Source organism: Chelon labrosus (genome assembly GCF_963514085.1).
Source record: "Chelon labrosus genome assembly, chromosome: 13".
NCBI lineage: Eukaryota > Metazoa > Chordata > Actinopteri > Mugiliformes > Mugilidae > Chelon > Chelon labrosus.
The window spans coordinates 8760404-8780655 of record NC_140346.1 but is presented as its reverse complement, the minus strand read 5'-3'; the positions used below and the strand labels follow the sequence as shown (position 1 = coordinate 8780655).

At 42.3% G+C, this 20252-nt stretch overlaps 2 protein-coding genes across 3 annotated transcripts; one reads left to right on the top strand and one right to left on the bottom strand.

Annotated features, from left to right (window-relative positions):
• Positions 1–8264: 8264 nt before the first annotated feature.
• pnkp (polynucleotide kinase 3'-phosphatase) lies at positions 8265–14488 on the top strand. Of its 2 annotated transcripts, none has more exons than XM_084558370.1 (17): positions 8265–8982; positions 9273–9314; positions 9529–9807; positions 9958–10269; positions 10450–10529; positions 10641–10698; positions 10831–10938; positions 11027–11098; positions 11362–11410; positions 11603–11673; positions 12336–12428; positions 12529–12625; positions 12713–12774; positions 12925–13034; positions 13486–13573; positions 13696–13763; positions 13876–14488. In XM_084558370.1, the coding sequence occupies exons 1-17, from the start codon at positions 8911–8913 to the stop codon at positions 13994–13996; spliced, it is 1782 nt and encodes a 593-aa protein (XP_084414496.1). In that variant the 5' UTR covers positions 8265–8910; the 3' UTR covers positions 13997–14488. The 2 variants fall into 2 exon arrangements, with proteins under 2 accessions (XP_084414496.1, XP_084414495.1); XM_084558369.1 differs by having other exon boundaries at positions 9268–9314.
• Positions 14489–14546: 58 nt separating this feature from the next.
• On the bottom strand, positions 14547–19878 carry LOC311497787 (complement C2; the record flags this gene model as incomplete). Its single annotated transcript, XM_084558153.1, has 19 exons — positions 14547–14731; positions 14825–14874; positions 14954–15086; positions 15173–15264; positions 15407–15480; positions 15598–15745; positions 16052–16169; positions 16276–16376; positions 16465–16602; positions 16766–16870; positions 16975–17109; positions 17270–17411; positions 17494–17636; positions 17730–17828; positions 17924–18097; positions 18671–18856; positions 18970–19117; positions 19566–19678; positions 19809–19878. The coding sequence occupies 19 exons, from the start codon at positions 19876–19878 to the stop codon at positions 14549–14551; spliced, it is 2352 nt and encodes a 783-aa protein (XP_084414279.1). The 3' UTR covers positions 14547–14548.
• Positions 19879–20252: the final 374 nt, after the last annotated feature.

Genomic DNA, 20252 nt, shown 5'->3' with positions numbered 1-20252 from the left:
CTTCGTCTCGTTGGAATTTTCGGCCCAATCCCTCCCATCAACATGTGGGGACATGTACTACCTTACACACCTAACAGCACGTCATAAAAAGCGGCCTAATATTTTAAATGATGTTCACCTTACCTTTTTGCTGTCCTCTTCCTGTGGGCGTGCAGGTGCATGCAGGTGGTTCACTGCTGCTCTGCCTTTTTCAAACAATGCAAGGCGGTTTAGGCATGAATTCTAATTTTACAGTAATGTGTTGTGTTATCACAAAGGATGGTTTGAATACAGTATTTTACCGTGCAAAAATACAGTAAAATATTGTGAAATTCAGGCAAAAACATGTTCACAGTAATTTACTTTGCAAGCATCACTTTCACAGTACTATACTACAGTGGTTCCCAACCTTTTTCACAGCACGTACCCCTTCAGACATTTGACCTCCAGCCATGTACCCCCTACTCTCACGCACTTGTAGCAGCTAGAAAAAGAAATGTCTGAGAGCCTGACTGGTGGTAGCAGTTGAGGTCTCACTGGAAGGGCAATCTATCCGTTTTAGACATTTATTCATTTTTGGCGGTTAGCCGGGCAACCTAGTTTACCTCAGACTGATGACTTGACAGCTCAAATGACAGAAAGTTATCAGAATTGTTGATGACAGCATTTAAAGACCCAATCAAGAACAAGATTTGCTTGTTTCTGGGAAAAAAAATAACTGTAGCGAGTAGCCTATAGCTATATCATCTGGAGAATTACACCTGCCCACCAATCACAGACATTTCAGGGAATTGGCGTCTTTCTTATTTAGGTGACCTAGCACTATAGCTACATTAGCAGCAAATTGATACATAGCTTCAAAGCCAGTTGTCCTACAATCTAGCTATTAACATACTTGACTCACATGAAAAACAGTCTTTTGATTTTTCATTTAGGTGGAGAATCAGAAAATGAGAAAATAGGGCTGCTTGATTATGGCAAAAATCATAATCACAATTATTTTGATTTATATTGTAATCACGATTATTAAAGATGATTATTCATTGATTTGAGAACAAGCATTTATTGAACTTTTAACTCTGGTATTTCTTTTAATAAGAACTAAAAAAAATTAAATTAATTAAGAGAAAAATATATTAACAAAGTTAATTAAATAATATGTAAAAATAAAAAGTAAACACTATCCCAGATGTTGGCAGGGCCAGCGTGAAGATTTATTTTTTTCAATTTATTTTTAATACAAGATTCGCAATCAACAGTACCTCGACCAATGAGGTGAGCGGGATTTCCGCTGTCATCTCATTGGTCACTGAGCAGGAGACGGCCTGGGAATAAATTTACTGTAAATGTTCATATAAATCGCCTGGTTATTCCTTAAATCCATTGACATTTTACACAGTATTTATTATTTTCACGGTAATACGGGACAAAATGCGTCCCGTGACAGCTCAATACGAGACACGGGACGACTCCGTTTTTCAAGGGACGGTTGTCAGCCACAGTAGCGTGACATACAGGTATCTTGCACAATATCTTCGTTTGTTCCGAGTCAGACTCCTCGAAACCGAAGTGTTTCCACGCCACAGAACTGGCTTTACCTTTCTTTCCGAACCAAAGGCTGCCTTTCTGCCATCTTTTATCGTCTTCTTCTACACGTATTTTTTCCGGTGGGGGCGGAGCGGAGAGCACAGGTGGATATGGAAGGGTTCACTGCATTTACCACACAAGACACGGCGTGCAGCAGAATGATCGTTTTATTACGATTATTTTATTTTCATGATCGAGGGAAGCCAAAATCGAAGTCGAAATTCAATTAATCGCCCAGCCCTATGAGAAAACAACCCGTTATGTAATCAGGCTGAGTTCAGAATCAGCTGTTTTGCGTACCCCCTACGTCACTCTGCATACCCCTGGGGGTACGCGTACCACAGGTTGGGAACCACTGCTATACTAAACAACAGTATTACCCACATAGCAGAGACATGTGGGCCAGATCTGGCTTGAAGCCGGCACAGGTGGCGTTCACTCGGCACTGGCATACGGCATGTGAGCCGGACGTGGCCCAGATGCGGCAAAGGCGGCACTGTCTTGACTCCGGCAGACAGATGTGGGCCACTTGTGGAGTGCCGAATTCGGCCCACATACCAGCTTAGAACTCTGGGCCACATATGTGAGGCCGGACTCATGCCACCCTTAAAGTTATTTTTCGATATTTTTGAGTGAGTTGTTGTTTAACATCACAGATTTAATAAAAATAAATAAGTAAATTAAATATTATTATGATATATTGTCGATGTCAATCAATGTCAACTATCACAATATCGTTCTTGTCGAAACAGGACAGATGTCTCAGTTGATCTGAAAATTTAAAGTTTAAACTTTGCAACAGCGGACTTTCAACGGTCAGCCAGCTATCCACTTTTTAAATTCATCAGCCAATCAACGGAAGTAACGTATTACAGTATAATCTTGTAATGTGAAAAGACAGTAATTTATGGTGAAATATTACAGTTAAATGTTGTGAAACCCTGGTAATATGTTACAGTGTATAGAGTTTATCTGGATACATCACAGAAATCTACAAACTATACCCTGCAATGTTGCTCTACAACATTAAATAATGAATTGATTAAATGAAAAGACAAAAGTATGATACGATGAAGTTGGTCAGTTGCAGCCATGCAGTTTAAGTTTAAGGTAACCATCCTTTATGTTACGCAGTTCTTCTGGATAGTTAACATACACCGATCAAGCATAACATTAAGACCAACTTCCTTATATTGTGTAAGTCTCCCTTGTGCCTCCAAAACAGTCATGACTCATCAGGGAATGGACATGGGCCTTCTGAGGGTGTCCTGTGGTGTCTGGCAACAGAATGTTAGTTGGGGCCTTTGGGTTGAGGTGAGGGGAGGGGCCAAGTGAATCTGGGGGCCAGGTCAACACCTTGTACTGTTTTTTATGTTTTTTGTTTGTTTGTTTGTTTGTTTTTTGTTTGTTTGATTTTTGAGTTGTTCCCGTCTTTGTGTGTGTGCCTTTGCATCGTCTCAAGAGGGTCAATGTTATTTACTGTCGGTTTTAATGTTGTGGCTGATCGGTGTATCTAAACTGCGTGTAAAACATTTGAATGTTAACAGCAGTCTATGCTGTCCAGGGATGTGTTTATGAGTGTTGCTAGTCTTTTAAATAAGAATAAGCGAGTGCACTTGAAAATATAGTTTAGAACTTTCGCTTACAAAACAAAACCTATTCAGAGTTAAAACACACTGCAGTCAATCCACTACTGATCAAAACACTTAATGTAAACACAATTACAAGTAAATATGCCAGGCAAACATCAGCTAAATTTTGAATATAGAGACTGGAAGAAACCTAAAAAGTGACTCACTGTGCGCAACAGTACTATAAAGTATATATACTTTATAGTACTGTTGCGCACACATAGCAAAACTCGGCCCACTTGCACTCGGCCCACATGCCTGAAAGAATTCCGGCCCTTATGTGGCCCACATCCGGCATCCAACATGTGTGCCAGATAAGGCCCACATCTCAGCCAGAATGCAACCAGAGCTGGCCCTAATCTGGCCCTAAAGTGGGCCAAACCATTTTCAGAAGTGGTTCCTGATGTCAGCCTTAACTCAGCCACTATATTTATGTGCCATATTTATTCATATATATATATATATATATATATATATATATATAACAAGTACAGTATTATAAGCAAATGTTTATTTTTTGTGTCAACACAGTACATACACCTGCACATTTAACAAACATCTAACAAATTTAAAAACTGTTCATTTATGATTCTAGACATGTCCATAAAGGTTTAAGATTGTATTTGTCACATGCACAGTTATATATAGTACAATACACAGTGAAATGTATTCTTGTACCTGCAGCCAGTAGTAAAAAAAAAAAATGAGTACTACAGCAAAACAGTAGTAATTGCAAATTCCTTAACACACAAGGTAAACAACATAAGTGTAAATGTACACCGATAAAAACAGAATAAAATATAGACTGTAATATAGAATAAAATATAGACTGTAATATAGAATAAAATATAGATGGTAAAACTCAAGTGTAAACTTGGGGGGGGGATAGTTTGTATATATACACACATTTACGGTATTGAGCAGCTATGTGAGTAAAGTGCAGTGGTGTAAGTCTGGTTAAGGCTCAGAGTTGAGCAGGCGGATGGCATGTGGATAGAAATTCTTCTTCAGCCTTTCAGTCTTTGTCCTCAGGCATCGGAAACGCCAACCTGATGGCAGTAGAGAGAAAACTGGATTCTCCCCACTCTCCCCATCAGGCCTACACAAAAGGAAGTACGGGTGTGGCCAGAGGAGGCTTCCTTTGCTCTCAGGGACTGCTTCGACACAACAGACTGGGATGTCTTCAAACAAGCAGCTTCCCACGGTGACCACACAGACATAGAGGAGTACACAGAGACTGTCACAGCATACATTGCAAAATGTATAGATGATGTCACCCACAGAAAAACCATCACTGTTCGTGCTAACCAGAAACCATGGCTGACAGGAGAGGTTCACAGGCTCCTGAGGGCTCAATATGCAGCCTTTAGGGCTGGTGACACAGCAGAGCTAGCAACAACCAGAGCCAACCTGTCACACGGAATCAGGGAAGCAAAACGACAGTACAGCAGTAAAATATCTGGACACTTCAGCGACACAAGAGATGCCCAGTCTCTCTGGCGTGGCATCCAAACCCTCACAGACTATAAACCCCCACCACGGACCTGTGAGAGCGACAACACACTGCTGAACAGCCTCAATGACTTCTACGGCCGCTTTGACACACACAACAGCACACCGGCTCAGAAGTCCCCACTCCCACCGAACGAGCAGGCCATGTGTCTGGCCCCAGCCAGCGTGAAGAGGACCCTCTCCAGGATCAACCCACGTAAGGCAACCGGACCAGACAACATTCCAGGCCGTGTTCTAAGGGACTGTGCCGAGGAGCTCAAAGATGTCCTCACCGATATCTTTAACATCTCCCTGAGCCAAGCTGTTGTCCCCAAGTGCTTCAAAGCCGCCACCATAATCCCAGTCCCGAAGACCCCTAACCCATCCAGCTACAACGACTATCGGCCCATAGCCCTGACTTCCACCATCATGAAGTGCTTCGAGCTGCTGGTCATGCAGAACATCAAATCCATCCTCCCTCCCTCCCATGACCCATACCAGTTCGCGTACAGGCCAAACAGGTCCATGGAGGATGCTATCTCCACTGCTCTCCACCCAGCACTCACCCACCTGGACTCAAAGAACTCACATGTAAGAATGCTGTTCTTAGACTTTAGTTCAGCATTTAACACAATCATTCCCCAGCAACTCATACCAAAACTGAGCCACCTTGGATTAAAAACCTCCGTCTGCAACTGGGTGCTGGACTTTCTCTCAGGGAGGCCACAAACCGTGCGGGTTGGCAGCAACACCTCAAAGACCATCACGCTGAGCACAGGAGCTCCACAAGGGTGTGTGCTCAGCCCGCTGCTCTTCACCCTGCTAACCCACGACTGTGTTCCAACCTACAGCACCAACCACATCATCAAGTTTGCGGATGACACAACTGTTGTGGGCCTCATCACCAACAACGATGAAGCCAACTACAGAAGAGAGGTGAGCCTACTGGTGCAGTGGTGTAAGGACAACAATCTCATCCTCAATGTGGAGAAAACAAAAGAGATTGTTGTCGACTTCAGGAGAGGTCACCCCCAGCATCCCCCGCTGACCATCGAAGGTGCTGCTGTGGAGAGGGTGAGCAGCACCAAGTTCCTGGGGGTGCACATCTCAGAAGACCTTTCCTGGACTAATAACACAACATCACTGGCCAAGAGGGCTCAGAAGCGCCTCTACTTTCTCCGGAAACTACGAAGAGCACAAGTTCCGCCCTCCATCATGTGTTCTTTCTACCGGGGCACCATTGAGAGTGTCCTCACTGGCTGCATCACTGTGTGGTACGGAGGCTGCACTGCCTCCTGCCGAAAGACCCTGCAACGCATAGTGAACACAGCCAGCAAGATCATCGGTGCCCCCCTGCCCTCCCTCACAGACATTTTCCACACCCGCCTCACTCGCAGAGCCACCAGCATTGCCAGTGACCCCTCCTACCCCCTACATCCCCTCTTCAGTCTCCTGCCTTCGGGGAAAAGGTACCGGAGCCTCCGGGCCCGCTCCACCAGACTGCTGAACAGCTTCGTCCATCAGGCTGTCAGGGTGCTGAACTCTGCCCATCTCCCCCTCCCCCCCGCCTCATGCCCCCTGCCGGACCATAACCCACCCATCACACAGGAACTCTACCTCACCTGCCTTCTGACGGCAATCTGCACCTTACTTACTGCACCTTTGCACATTTTTTTAAAAAAAAGAAAAAAATCCAAGCTGTAACTATACATTGCACTGTTGTACATAGAAATTTCTATTTTCTATTTATTCACTATATTTATATTATATACAGAATGTTTACACAGAATGCAACTGTTTCACTGCCAACCTCACCCACTTTAGGTCTATTTAGGTTTTTATTTTATTTTATTTATTATTATGTGAGAAAGAGAGAGAAACGTTTTTTCGATTTTTCTGTATGTTGCAAACGTATTGAGAAATTGACAATAAAGAAATCTTGAAATCTTGAAATCTTGAATTACAGTATTAGTCATCACGGAACTTTTTTTTTTATTAAAAGCTTTATTAACAACAAGAGTATACACAGGACTGAATACAGTTAGATAAAGTACGTGTATACAACATTAATACACAATCAAACCATCATAAATACGCCAGGGGGTAACAGCAAGACAGAAAAAACATAAACTTAAATAAATATTTTGTAAAGCTTACAAAGGTCATACGTTTTAACAGCTTTTTTATTCTCACAATCACAGAGGGAGGAGATATATTGACCAACATATGCAGACAGTTCCAAGAAGTTTGGCTTCTTACCAGAAATTTTTGACTTATGTATATAAAATTTTGATAAAATAATTAACAAATTAATCATATAAAACTGAGAATTTAGTTTTTTATCATATTCAGTGTAGCCAAACAAAACATTTTTCCAGCATAAATTAAACTGGGGATGAATATGATCACTGATAAAGCGTGCTAGTCTGCTCCAAAGTCGTCTGGTGTGTGGGCAAGACCAAAATAAATGAACCAAGGTTTCGTTGACAGAGACACAGTGGGTACAGTTCACATCAATGTCCTTCTTAAGCCTTTGTATATAATGATTAGTCGGGTAAAATCTATGAAGGATTTTAAATGAAATCTCTTTGACCTTGTTGGTTAAAAAAAACTTATTAGGTAGTTGCCAGACTCTTTCCCAATTAATATTTCCAACAAATGTGGACCAGTAGGATAAAGCAGAGGGTGAACTTACAATATCTTGTTGAAATAGTTACAGAATAAACTCGTTTTTATTTTTATTATTACCTGTAAAACAAGCTTTCCCCATTACTGTTTCAGTAATGTTTAAAGATATGGGCAAGTTGTTGTTTACATTAACATTTTTGAAAAGGGAAATAATACCCGAGGGCACAGCATCAAAAACAATAGAAGTGTAACAGGGATTCCATACCGTTGCATAAATTCAGCATAACTGTAAAGACGCCCATGTTGGTCAAACAACTGACTCAGTAAAAGTATATTGTTATCAAACCATTGTTGGAGAAAAATAGATTTGTTTTTGTACAAGAGATATCTATTATTCCAGATAAAGAACCTATGCGGAGTAAAGTTATGCTTGTATATTAAACACCATGCTAGCAGCATTTGTTTGTGGAATGAGGAAAGTTTGAGGGGAAGTTTGTCAGCATTGTAAGTGCAAAGCAACAAGAACCTGAGCCCGCCAACTGAAGAAAAAACATAATGGGGAATAAAGTTCCATAAAGATGTTGGAAACTTGAGGTAGCACTTAATCCAATTAATTTTGAAGGTGTAATTTAGGGAAGTGAAGTCCAAGAGATTAAGACCGCCTTTACTATATTCATTCATTAATACAGATTTTCTAAGATAGTGAGTCTTCTTTTTCCAAACAAAGTCAAATAAAATCTTGTCAATAGATTTACATACACGACTTTCAACTCCTAATGATAAGGCAGCATATGTTAACCTTGATATACCCTCTGCTTTTGAAAGGAGTATTCGACCTCTTATAGACAAGTCACGTAAAAGCCACTGATTAAATCTTTTTTTGGTTTTATCAATTATTGAAGTGAAGTTATTATTACTTCTTTGGGATTCATTTTTATCAACAATGATACCTAAATAAGTCACAGAGTTCTTTACTGGGATGTTAGAGATTGACTCAACACAACAGTCCTTTATAGCTAATAGTTCACATTTTTTGAGATTTAAACGAAGACCAGACGCTTTACTAAATTGTTCTATAATATCTATAGCTAAAGACACTTGAGAGCTGTCCTTTAAAAACAATGTTGTGTCGTCAGCCAGTTGACTGATTAAAACACTTCTATCAGCAATAAAGATACCTTGCAGTTTACTACACTTGATATGATCACGTAAGAGTTGGGCAGCTAGTCATCACGGAACTGTAGTGCGGAGTACGTTTCTAAACGAACATATTTTTCCGACGGACTCATTGGTCCACTGCAAAAAAAAAAAAAAAAACCTACTCCGGTTTGGTTTTGTACACAGACGCCAACTCCGTTACAATGTTTGCAGTTCGGTATTAAGAAATTAAAAAGGAAGTCATACATAAAATGCTCTAGCAGCGTCCCGCAGTATGCCCACGTCGTATCTTTCGGCTCATATTGTGTAAAAATAGTTCCTAAACACGTCTGCCTTTGGGGACTTCGCTAAACCGCTTAAAGTAACAGTAAAGTAGCCTCGCGGCGGATGTCGTGCACGTTGACTGGCTCCTCTGGAGCCCGGATCCCTCTGGAGGATGGACGAGCTGTTATTCTGGGCCGGGGCCCTGAAACCGGGGTCGTCGACAAGAAATGCTCCAGACACCAGGGTGAGGCGGAGTGGAGCAGTAGGGGTGCTGCTAGTGACGCTGCAGCCGTGGTCCGCTATATACCAAATTTTAGACAGCCATAGTTAAACGAGCCGTGTGACTCGTCCCATACGAGAATTAATTTTACTGTTAGTACAACTCACTTTAAAACGGACTTTTTGCTGTTGGGCTTTCAAACTGCTTAAATGTATGCATGTATAAATAGGTTAAGCTCTAAATAAACATTCGTACTGAAACATGTTCTAGTGTCCGTGAGAACAGATTTTAATCCTGTGTTTATTTCAGTGAAGGTGGTGGCTTGCTATGCAGACCAGGATGTGGTTGTTACTCAGGTATGTAAGCAAACCTTTAACCCCAGCCCAGTAATGCTAATAACCTCCACGTGACAGTAGAACTAGTTCCAAACTATTTAAAAAAAAAAAAAAAAGCTGATGAGCATAACTTTCTCTTCCCTATATAGGCACACCCTGGTTATATCACAGCCCATAAACTAAACATGTAAATGCTACAGCCCAAAGTCCATGCGTGTCTGATTTTCATCCACAGCTAGGTCCCAATCCCAGTTTCTTGGATGGTGAGAAGCTGGGCCGCGGCCAGTCTGGTAAACTCATCCATGGAGGCACCCTCTACCTTGTTAACCAGAGTCACCCATTTACACTCAACTACTCTCTGAACCCCAACGGAGCAGCTTCCAGCTCTGCACAGAAAGGCCTGAAAGCCACAGATAAGACTAAAGCAGGGAGGAATGGGAAAGAAAAAGAGGGACATTCAAGTCCATTACCCAAGCGCAGTATAAAAGACTTCTTTTCTACCTCTCCCATCAAGGTAACGCATTTGGCACAATCTGATTATTGAGTTGTAACCTGCATGGTATATTATTTTGTCTGACCTATTTGTTTATTCCTGCAATGTTAAAAAATATCTTTATTTGTTAAGAGAGGCTAAAATGAGAGTATTATAATTTTCCCTGTTCAGCCATCTAAAAGGCGACTGAGCCCAGATAGGGGGCACCCTGAGGTGAAGCGCCCAAAAAGAGACGAGAAGTCCTCAGATATACGAATGAAAGAAGACGAGGAGGAGGAGGAGGAGGAGGAGGAGGAGGAGGAGGAGAGACTGGCAGAGGAAAAGCTCAGGCATCTGCAGGAACTTGCCGAAAAAACAGATACGGGTGACGGCATCCTGTCTTCGTCTTCCGCATTGTCTTCAAAGGCGTGTCTGAAAAGCAGCTGGCAGCAGATAGGCAACCTGATGTTTTATACTGCTGCTGGGGTCAAAGGGAGTGATAAGGTGGGGACGGTTTCAAATGAATGTATAAAATGGAAATATCTGGTTTATTTTTAGGCTTCCCAATTAAATATGTTTACTTACATAAAAAATCCCAAAATGCATTTGACCATTTCATTCACGTCAATCCTCGTTGTGGACAAAGCAGGACATACAGCTAACGTGCCTCTTCTCTGCCTCCAGATTGCTGGGTTCGACATTGATGGCTGCATTATCACCACCAAGTCTGGGAAAGTCTTTCCCACTGCACCAGATGACTGGAAGTATGTCTGCACACGTGACATAAATGACTGTTCCCTTTTTCTTTTTTCGTCTCTGCATTACCACCTCTTATATTTCATTTTCTTTTATTCGTCCCTGTGCTTATTTACCAGGATTCTGTTTCCCGAAATAAAGCCGAGACTGGCCAGCTTGCTCAAAAAAGGATACAAGGTGGGGAGTAGCAAAATGGTTGTTGGTGTTGCTAATTTTGTAAATTGGTGAGATGGAAGCCAGTGAAATATTATGTGCTCTGGTTGTGTTTCTCACTGGATTTTTGCTCTTAAATATTCTCTCTTCCTGCAGGTGGTTTTCTTCACAAACCAGATGGGGATCGCTAAAGGCAAACTGAGACCTGAAGTCTTTAAGTCTAAAGTGGAGGACATCCTGGCTACGCTGCAACTGCCCGTGCAGGTTGGTCTTGTTGCGTGTCGACTCTCTGTACTTATCTTGATGTTCGATGGAAAATAACAGTTGGATTCCCTCCTTGTTTGTGTTTCAGGTGTTTGTAGCGTCAGGTCCTGGTATATACAGGAAGCCAGTGATGGGAATGTGGAATCATCTGTGTGAGAAGGTAAATGTCAGTAGAGACGCACACACCCACCATTTATGAACCACACCTCATACATGCGGTTATTGTACTGAGGAAGACTAACAAACAAACAAACAACTGACAGAGAAATTGCCATTTAAATATTTCTCAAAATATTTGCTGTTGTCACATTTGACATTAAACAGTCTCTTCTAGTTGAACTTCATATATATATATATATATATATATATATATATATATATATATATATATATAACTGTATATCCATTTGCATATTTTTCTAGGCTAATGATGGCGTGGCTGTTGACAAGACACAGAGTTTTTATGTAGGAGGTAAGTAGTCTTTTGTGTGTGTGTGTGTGTGTGTGTGTGTGTAGTGTGTAGTGTGTAATGTTTTCACAGTGATAAACAGCAATAGGCTTACAGGAACCATACTTCACGTTCTTTGTCTCTTAATATAAAAAAAGGAACCCTAGTCTCACACAAACATGCATGCACAGTATCTGACTTTACTTGTGTGTCCAGATGCTGCAGGACGGCCAGAGAACTGGGCTCCTGGGAAGAAGAAAAAGGACTTCTCTTGCAGTGACCGACTTGTAAGAGTTCTTTTTAAGTTGAAAATTGCCACCTTTCACTTGCTGAGTGTGTATATATACCGATCAGCCACAACATTAAAACCACTGACAGGAGAAATAAATGACATTGACCAACTTGACAATTCAGTGTTCTGCTGGCATTAGACATGTACCACCCACCTAGACCAGACCAGGCACCCCCACCCCATAGCAGTGACACTCCTTGATGCGAACAGCCATCCCCAGCAGGATGCAGCCTTACACAGACACACACAGTTTAGGAACAACTCATAAAAACATGAAAAACACCACAAGGTGTTGACCTGGCCTCCAAAGTCCTTAGATCCCAAACTGATCAAGTATCTGTGGGATGATCCACAAAGACCCCTCCCCTCAACCCATAGGACCCAAAGGCCCCCACTAACAACACTCTGTTGCCAGACACCACAGGACACCCTCAGAAGGCCCATGTCCATTCTCTGATGAGTCAGAACTGTTTTGGAGGCACAAAGGAGACCCATACAATATTAGGAAGGTGGTCATAATGTTATGCCTGATCAGTGAATATACATAGAGCATGTAAATACATCTTTTGTGTGATCTTACATTACTTAAGATTTGTTTCTTAATGATACTTTAATGGAGAAATGTGCACAAAACGGTCCCCGTTCTTGTTGCTGCAGTTTGCTCTGAACATCGGGTTGCCTTTCTTCACCCCAGAGGAGTACTTTTTGGGCTGGAAGAGCGCCCCCTACAGAATGCCTGAATTTGATCCTGTGAGTACGCTGTGGTCTGTAGCATATGAGAACATACAGTATTTGTAAGTGTTGCATGTGCCTTTCTTCTGTTAATGAGTCTTTTTATCTGAATTAATAGAGGAAACTTGACTCCAGCGCCAGGCTGTACGACCCACCCTCTGCTTCCCTCACCTCCAGCAAGACAGAAGTCATTGTTGCAGTGGGCTACCCTGCATGTAAGGGAAACGTGTATATCACCTTTGTTGTTTCCTCTTCCATCAACTAGCATCTGATCTTGGTTTCCTCTTTTCTGTCCTCTACAGCGGGTAAATCCAGCTTCTTCCACACACACATTATTCCAAAGGGCTACGTGTACGTCAACAGGGTGAGTGGATTTTATATAAACTCAGTGGAGACCCCCCATATGCAGTATTTTAACTTGGTGATTGTTGTCGTATATTTTTATGTTAATCTATTTTAGTTTACTAATACATTTGATTTATTATTTTGTACTTTTTCAACTATCAAACTTCAGGATACCCTGGGCTCATGGCAGACCTGTGTGTCGGCATGTGAGCGTGCTCTGAAGGAGGGCCGCAGTGTCGCCGTTGATAACACTAACCCAGACCCAGAATCCCGCAAACGGTAAGGAACAGCTGCATCAGTACATGCATGGATATGTGTGTGAGTGTGTGTTCTGGCAATATTCAAGATCTGGCTTCAAAAGACTGGCTTCGAAAGTCATGCAGGGATTAAACCTGTTATATACAGTTTTAATACAGGAGAGTATATTTGCTGGTAGGGTGTTCAGGTACTGTTTACACTGAAAATTAATTGTTATAAAAGAGACTGTAAATCAATAATAGTTTATTTAATTAAACATGTACGTGTGAACTGTATGTTAAATGGTAAAAATAGCTCTTAATTTCTCTATTAGTCAAAACATATTTCACACTTTTATAGCAAAACATGTGTGATGATAAATGACTCGGTCCCTGTTTTGCAAACTGTCCTTTGAAACATTGCATGTCACAAATCTGTTTTTGTTCCTGTGCCTTTGTTTTTGTTTAACCAATAATCCATGTGGACTGTGCAGATATGTGGACGTGGCCAAGGCGGCAGGCGTGGCGTGTCGCTGCTTCCACTTCTCCGCCTCACTGGAGCAGGCCAAACACAACAACAGAGTATGACTCACCTCTCCACTCTGCCCCTCGTCATCCTTTGTCAATGTTCACGTTTAATCCCGGTGATGACAAGTGTTTTCATTTTTTATTTTTTTCCCCCTGTGCATTATTGCTGCTTCCAGTTCCGTGAGATGGCCCCGTCAGACAGCAAACATGCCAAGGTCAATGACATGATTTTCTACAGCTATAGGTAAGGGAAACCAGAGTGGAGGAAAAACACTTTCTTCTCACACTCTCAACAGTTCTAATAAATAAGAACATATAATAGCTCTGACACTGACCTCTCTACCCTGTCTCGACAGGAAACAATTTGTGGCTCCTGCTCTCTCAGAGGGATTCTCTGAGATCCTCCAGATCCACTTTGTTCCAAACTTCAAAGACAGCAAATCAGAAACCCTGTTCAGACAGTTTTCTGAGGGCTGACTAAACACCTTTTGCTTTTTTTGACAAGGAAAAAATGGAGATGATGCCCGGTAAAGTCGCTCAGCAACATCCATCTATCCACTATCTATAGCAGATTATTCTGTAGATGGTTGCAGAGGGGTGCCATCCTGGACAGACTGTCTCACAGTTAACACAAAAGGAACAGACAACCATCCACATTGACACGCACGCCTCCATAACAGCCATGGAAAACACAAACTCGTTAGAAAACAACAGGTGTTGTTTTTTGTTTGTTTTTTTAATTCAGCTGATATCTGCACAGTGCCTGTCTGTCCTATTTTATATGCAAACAGTATGGCTAATGACTAATTACAAAGTGACACCAGAGACGCTAACTGGACTTATTGTGGCCACCTGGAAAAAACCGAGTCTACTGCACCACTGCTATAAAAATCACTGTAACTCACTTCGAAAATAAAGTTTTGAAAAGCTGCTTGAGTATCAGTGCCAATGATTGGCTCAAATCATTCATATATATATTGTGGAAAAATCCTACAAAGCCCATTCCTGCAGACTGACTGTGCATCCAGCTCAGTTGATCTCGGACAGGAACTGGATCTCATCCCCCAGATGCTGTTTCAGCCACGGCATCAACTTGAAGAGGTCGATGTGAAAGTCGCGAGCGTCAGGAGGGGGTCTGTCGCTGCTGTAACGTCTTGCCGCCGGGTTGGATTGGTCGCATACGTCTATGGTGCCCCAGCTCACTACCCCCATCTGGTGATGAAAGCAGGAACAATATTTGGTAGTGAATGCTCAGCGTGTGATCAGGCTGGTATACTGTAAATGAGGAGAAACTGTAAATGGGACCTGAAAGTAGCGCTTTCTCTTTTCCAGAAATAGAGATCCACCAGAGTCACCTTTACAAAAACAGATGTAACTGTTATGTGAATCCCATGCTGGTCAAAGCCTTTCACGCATTAACTGTTGAATCCCAACCTTGACAACTTATAGCGTCCTTATGTCCTGTGCTGCCCCCAGTGCAGAGGAATCTGTCAGGTACATACTCATCCAAAGTCACATCTGTGGGCTCTTTTAGCGTTAGCCTGGCCTTCTCCACACACCCAGGCCTCTGTAGGATGACGGTTCAACACTTTAACCTGATATATTTCCACTGCATTACCGACTAGAAGCATGCAAGCAGCACGCAGCTCTCACCTGACTCTCTGTTTGAATGTGCGTCTCTTTACGGTCTTTTTGCTGATGGATGAAAAAAGCAGGAGTCGCCTGGCGTGATAGAAGTTCCTTCCCTGTTTGCGCACATTCATGAGAAGTTATTCAGAGAGTTTCTGTGTCATATCATTATCCATATGTTTACATGAAAAAATTATATAATAATAAGTCACAAGGCATGTCGTCTCATTTGTTACTGAGAGAGTAAAGGTCACACACTGTGCTGTTCACAGGTAGAGTTGATTATCTTCAGGGCTCGGGAGCCTGCTTTGGTACATGGCAAGCAGATAGGTCTGTTGTAAAATAGAAAACAAAGCACTGGGGAATATTTAATGTTTCTTTTTTAAACTACACAAGGATGAAATATAAGATTTCTTTTTGACTGAACACATGTTTTTGGCTTTTCTTACCTGGCTTTCCAGGACAGTGGGATGCTACTGTTAGTCTGTACCAGAGCTATATCATAGTCGTAGAACTCCGATATATTTCGTTGTTTAAGTGCGTAGACATTGTACTTTGGGTGCATGATCACTTTTTTGATCTTCACAGTGCCCTCACCTGGAAACCAAAGAAACTGCTTGTTATTTCAATCAAAACTCGAATGGTTGATATCTGCAGTTTCTCCAGTGGAGTTTATGCTTTGCTCCCTAAAAGAACTATGCTAGAAATGTGCTCTGTGACGTGAATGTGACTGTTAAAGCAAACATTTTTTGACAACACACTGCTTCAAATACTGAAACAAACGAGACTTGCATGCAGGCAAACCACCTAAAATTGTCAGATAATCTCAAAGAGCATTTCTTCAACAGACCCCTCTCCCTCTTGATCTACATCTCCAGCACATTGTCCCGTAGTGACACTAACCATGTTTTACTTCCATTTCCTTTGGCCTTGCTGTGCTCACTCTGGCAAAGCAGTGGGCAGCTGTCAGCACCCAGTTCTGGCTTAGAATAGATCCAGAACAAGGATTTTTACCTTCAAGCTGCCAGGGACAAATGAGGTAATGTGTTAAATTCAATTGATTTTAAGAAAAATCACCATTATCCTTTCAGTGAGAGTGAGAGTGAGGGTTATAGAGCAAAGCTTACTGAAGTCAGAGTCACGTGCCAGGGTTTGGTGTAGGCTGTTAATTCCTTCGAATTCTGTGTGTATTCCTGAGCTAGCCCACACATGGTCACACCGTGGTCACCTGTTTTACGGTAAAACATCACTGTCGTTTTGTGTATCAGTAACCATAATGCTGGTATTTTGTTCCATAGAGTAATTTTTCCACTTACTAATGATGCTGTTGAACATAACTCCCAGAGCCTCAAAGCTTTCCAGAATGAAGAAGTGCTTCTCACCACGTTTCTTTGAAGCTAAAGCGTTCAGCTCCTCTTTCTTCACCTGGTCCCCGACGCCAAAAACATACACGTCTGACAATGCAATCACAAATATACACTGTAAATGGAGGCAAACACACACGCACTGAGCACACTACAACTTTGCGTGTAGACCCCATGATTGTTCTGTTGATGCAGAATCTTTCGCACTCAGTGGAAGTGTACAGCATTTAAAGCTAAATCCACGTCATAATACCTAGCCTTCTCTCATCTGTGTGTTCTTGGGCTGTTGGGCTGTAGCCCAGCAAGTGCCGGATTTGGGCCAGGGCCCTCTGAGGACTGAGCCCTGTGTTAGAGTAACCTGGAGGCAGAAAGTCAGTTCTGATCAGATTGTGAAAGATTTTTATTTAGCCTCAACAATTGGTTTTGACCATGAGTTTGTGAGACTCTTTGTGTGATTCTTACCATCTGTTTCTATGATGATGATGTTCTGGGTCTCGTTGAAAAAGTTCTCGGCACTCTTTTGCTTAAAGAAGTTGATCATTTCACTGACGCGGTGCAGAGCAGAGTAGAGGTTGGTGCCTGTTTGACGACCGTGGCCTGTAGATGGATAAACACAAAAGACAGAATTTTTGGAAAAGAAACTGAAAAATAAAGAGGAGAAGAGGATTGAAGTACAACCGCATGCTCTACTGATCCAGATCTACTGAGGAGTAGAAAGAAAGACATTAAATGAAGGAAGGAATAATCCCAATCCTACTAGCGTAGTTGAACTTCTCCAGATACCATATGACGTCCTCAGCTTTATCGCTTATATCAGAGTCTGTGATGTTGACAATGTCTATGGCCTTGCTAGCAAATGACAACACATGGAACTTCATCTTCACCTCGTAGCTGTCGAGCTAGAAAGAAAATGAAGAGGATCAATCAAAAAGTGAATTCATGTCAATTAAGGTTTTTTGGTGGAGCTCAGTTTGTACAGACCTTTCTGATCAGAGCAATGGTGGCGTCCCTGGACAGATCAAAGTCCTTCTTTTGGATGCTCCCCGACGTATCCAGCAAAATGTAGATATTCATGCGACTGCCTTCATCCACATGGAAGGTTCGACCAAAGGCTACGTCGTCACCTTACATACACAAAGAGGATCGTGTTTGTTTTTGAGGTGGATTCATGAGCATTTGTAGAATCACTTTATGTACATTTCATGCTGAATGCTCACTTTTCCTATTGGAGTCTGGTGAGAGCACATCCATCACTCCTGCAAATGATCCTGCCATGGCTGCAGCTACACTGCTGGGGGAGTCAAAGGTATTTGGGCCTGCAATAAAACACAAAAACATTGAGCATTTATGGTTATGGCCCTAGCCCTGACCAGCGCTGTTAAAAAAACCCAAAAACCCAAATCCAAAACACCTTGACACCGCGGGGTTGAGCCACTCCACTCTCTATTCTCCAGGCAAACCCTTTCAGCCGAGCCCAGCAGATCCAGACCAGCCTGACAGCGGTAAGTCACCTTCTCGCCAGTGTGGAAACGGTTAGCTGACCTCAGGGCCCCAGGTGGGATCCCTGGGTCATCGCAGTCACCATCTGCATTTAAATACAGTAGATAAAAATGTACATTAGCTACATATTTTTGAGGTTGCTTCCCATTTTGAAAGTGGTATTTGCGTTTTGTCTCAAAAAACTTATTATAGAAGAAGATTATGTAGTATGTTGGAATGATTTATAGAGATTTATTTTCAGACATCAGAACGCTGAATCATACAATTAAAGAGAGTAGATGTTTTGTGCCACATTGAAATCCTGCTTTACGGTGTAAACCTCAGTAAGTATGATGAATAGGCCCTCATGTGAGTGAATATTCATTCATTCATCTTTTGTAACCGCTTATTCCTGTTAAGGGTCGTGGGGTCTGCTAGAGCCTATCCCAGCTGTCATCGGACGAGAGGCAGGGTACCTATCGCAGGAGAACCCACGGAGAACATGCGCAGAAAGGCCTAGTCGGCCCATGGATTCGAACCCGGGACCTTCTCGCTGTGAGGGATCAGTGCTAACCTCCTTGCCACTGTGCCGCCCGTGAGTGAATATTATCTTATTCTCTATTTCACTGATGTCAAATTCACATGTCTTATGCTTGTCTTAGATGTCGTCTTTCCTCACCATGGTTATCACAGACAGGAGTGTCTCCTGTCCACTCCCCGGTCAGAGTGCAGTTTCTCTCCGCTGACCCGTACAGGGTGAAGCCTTCCTGGCAAGAGAAGCTCTGGGTAATCCCAACGCGGAACCACTGGTCCCTGGGCCAGAAGTCGCCATGATCCAGCTGGAGCTGAGCCGGACACAACATGTCTGGGCACGGCAGAGAGAAACATGGTCAGGAGACAGGAGAAGAGGATAGAATAACACAGAGCACAACAATAGGAATCATTTTGTGTTGAGTGCGTCGTCATCTAAAATGTCACCTTTGCACGAGGCCACTGTCACAAGCCTGCCAGTGGATGATCTCATAGGCGACCACTCCCCATTGGCACCGCAGAGCCTGAACTTCACCGGGGAGGGGTATCGCCCCGGGCCGCAGTGATAGGTCAGCACACTGCCCTCCAGGCCTCCCTGTGGAGGAAACGCACGCTCACTTTTACGGTTAAAGGAAGTTGCGTAAATCTCTCCAGTAAAGAGGTTTGCCCTCCAGTTCCTTTTTGTCATGACCAGAAAATTAAATGTATTCATTTAGCCAGTTTTTCATACACATTTTACACTGAACTCATTTAATTCACAACATTCTTATTGTTTGTTGTTTCTAATACATTCATTATTCATTATTCATGTATTTTTGGCTGTATTGTAATTTATTTTATTAATATTTTTTATTACCCCGTTTAACTTGTTGTGTGTGTTTATTGTTATATATATGTATTGACATAAATTAATACCTTGATACTTCAGAAATAATCAGACATTAGAAGTAAGACATACACGTCTCTCTGGTGTAAAACGTGGCACCCAATATTCTCCTCCTGAATGATGTAAATGAAAAGTGAAGGCTTAAAAGGATTTTTACCTGTGAGTAGGTGACATGTCCACCTCTGATCCTCTCTATAACCGAGCAGTTCAGAGGCTGTGGCTCACCGAAGGTTTCATAGTCGTAATAGTCGTCTGACTCCTGCAGGGACGCTGGAGCACAAACAAGTGTTAAACCTGCATCTATGCACGCACTGACAAAAGGAAAACTCGCAACCACACACTATGGAACTGATCCATGTTAATTTGCCAAATTAAATGCACTTGAAACTGAAATGCTCACCCTCCAGGACGGAGACGAAGAGAAGGATCCACAGTGCAGGTGTGGCGTACATGATCAGACTCCGTACCATCTGTGTTTCTGTCTTGAAGTGACAGAAAGCACGATGAAATTGTCTGTATCGACCTTCAGTAAGCTGCTTTATTTGAGGAATGATTACCCATTAACACAGCAGCTCCGAACTGGGAGGGAATGATTGAGCAATTTAGGACAGAACACAGATTTATACTCACTTTCACTTTGGCTAGCACTGTCTCTGAGCTCCAGTATTCTTGTGATATTTAGAAAGCTTAGAGTGGACTCCTTTTTAGCTAAAAGTCTGTTTCACTCAACCACAGTGATATCAAGCAGCTTTGTAACTAATGTAGTTTCAAACATCCAATTGTTTTAGCACTTGCTTGCTAGTATTCACCACAGCAAACTTCAGTCCAACACTGTTTTGATGCC

What these genes read in the sequence shown, in the direction of transcription:
- pnkp (XM_084558369.1), top strand. Translation starts at nt 8,862, where the DNA reads ATGTCGTGCACGTTGACTGGCTCCTCTGGAGCCCGGATCCCTCTGGAG. An exon ending in TTTCTACCTCTCCCATCAAG is followed by an intron (nt 9,808 to 9,957) that starts GTAACGCATTTG and finishes TTCCCTGTTCAG; the next exon opens with CCATCTAAAAGGCGACTGAG. An exon ending in GAATGCCTGAATTTGATCCT is followed by an intron (nt 12,429 to 12,528) that starts GTGAGTACGCTG and finishes CTGAATTAATAG; the next exon opens with AGGAAACTTGACTCCAGCGC.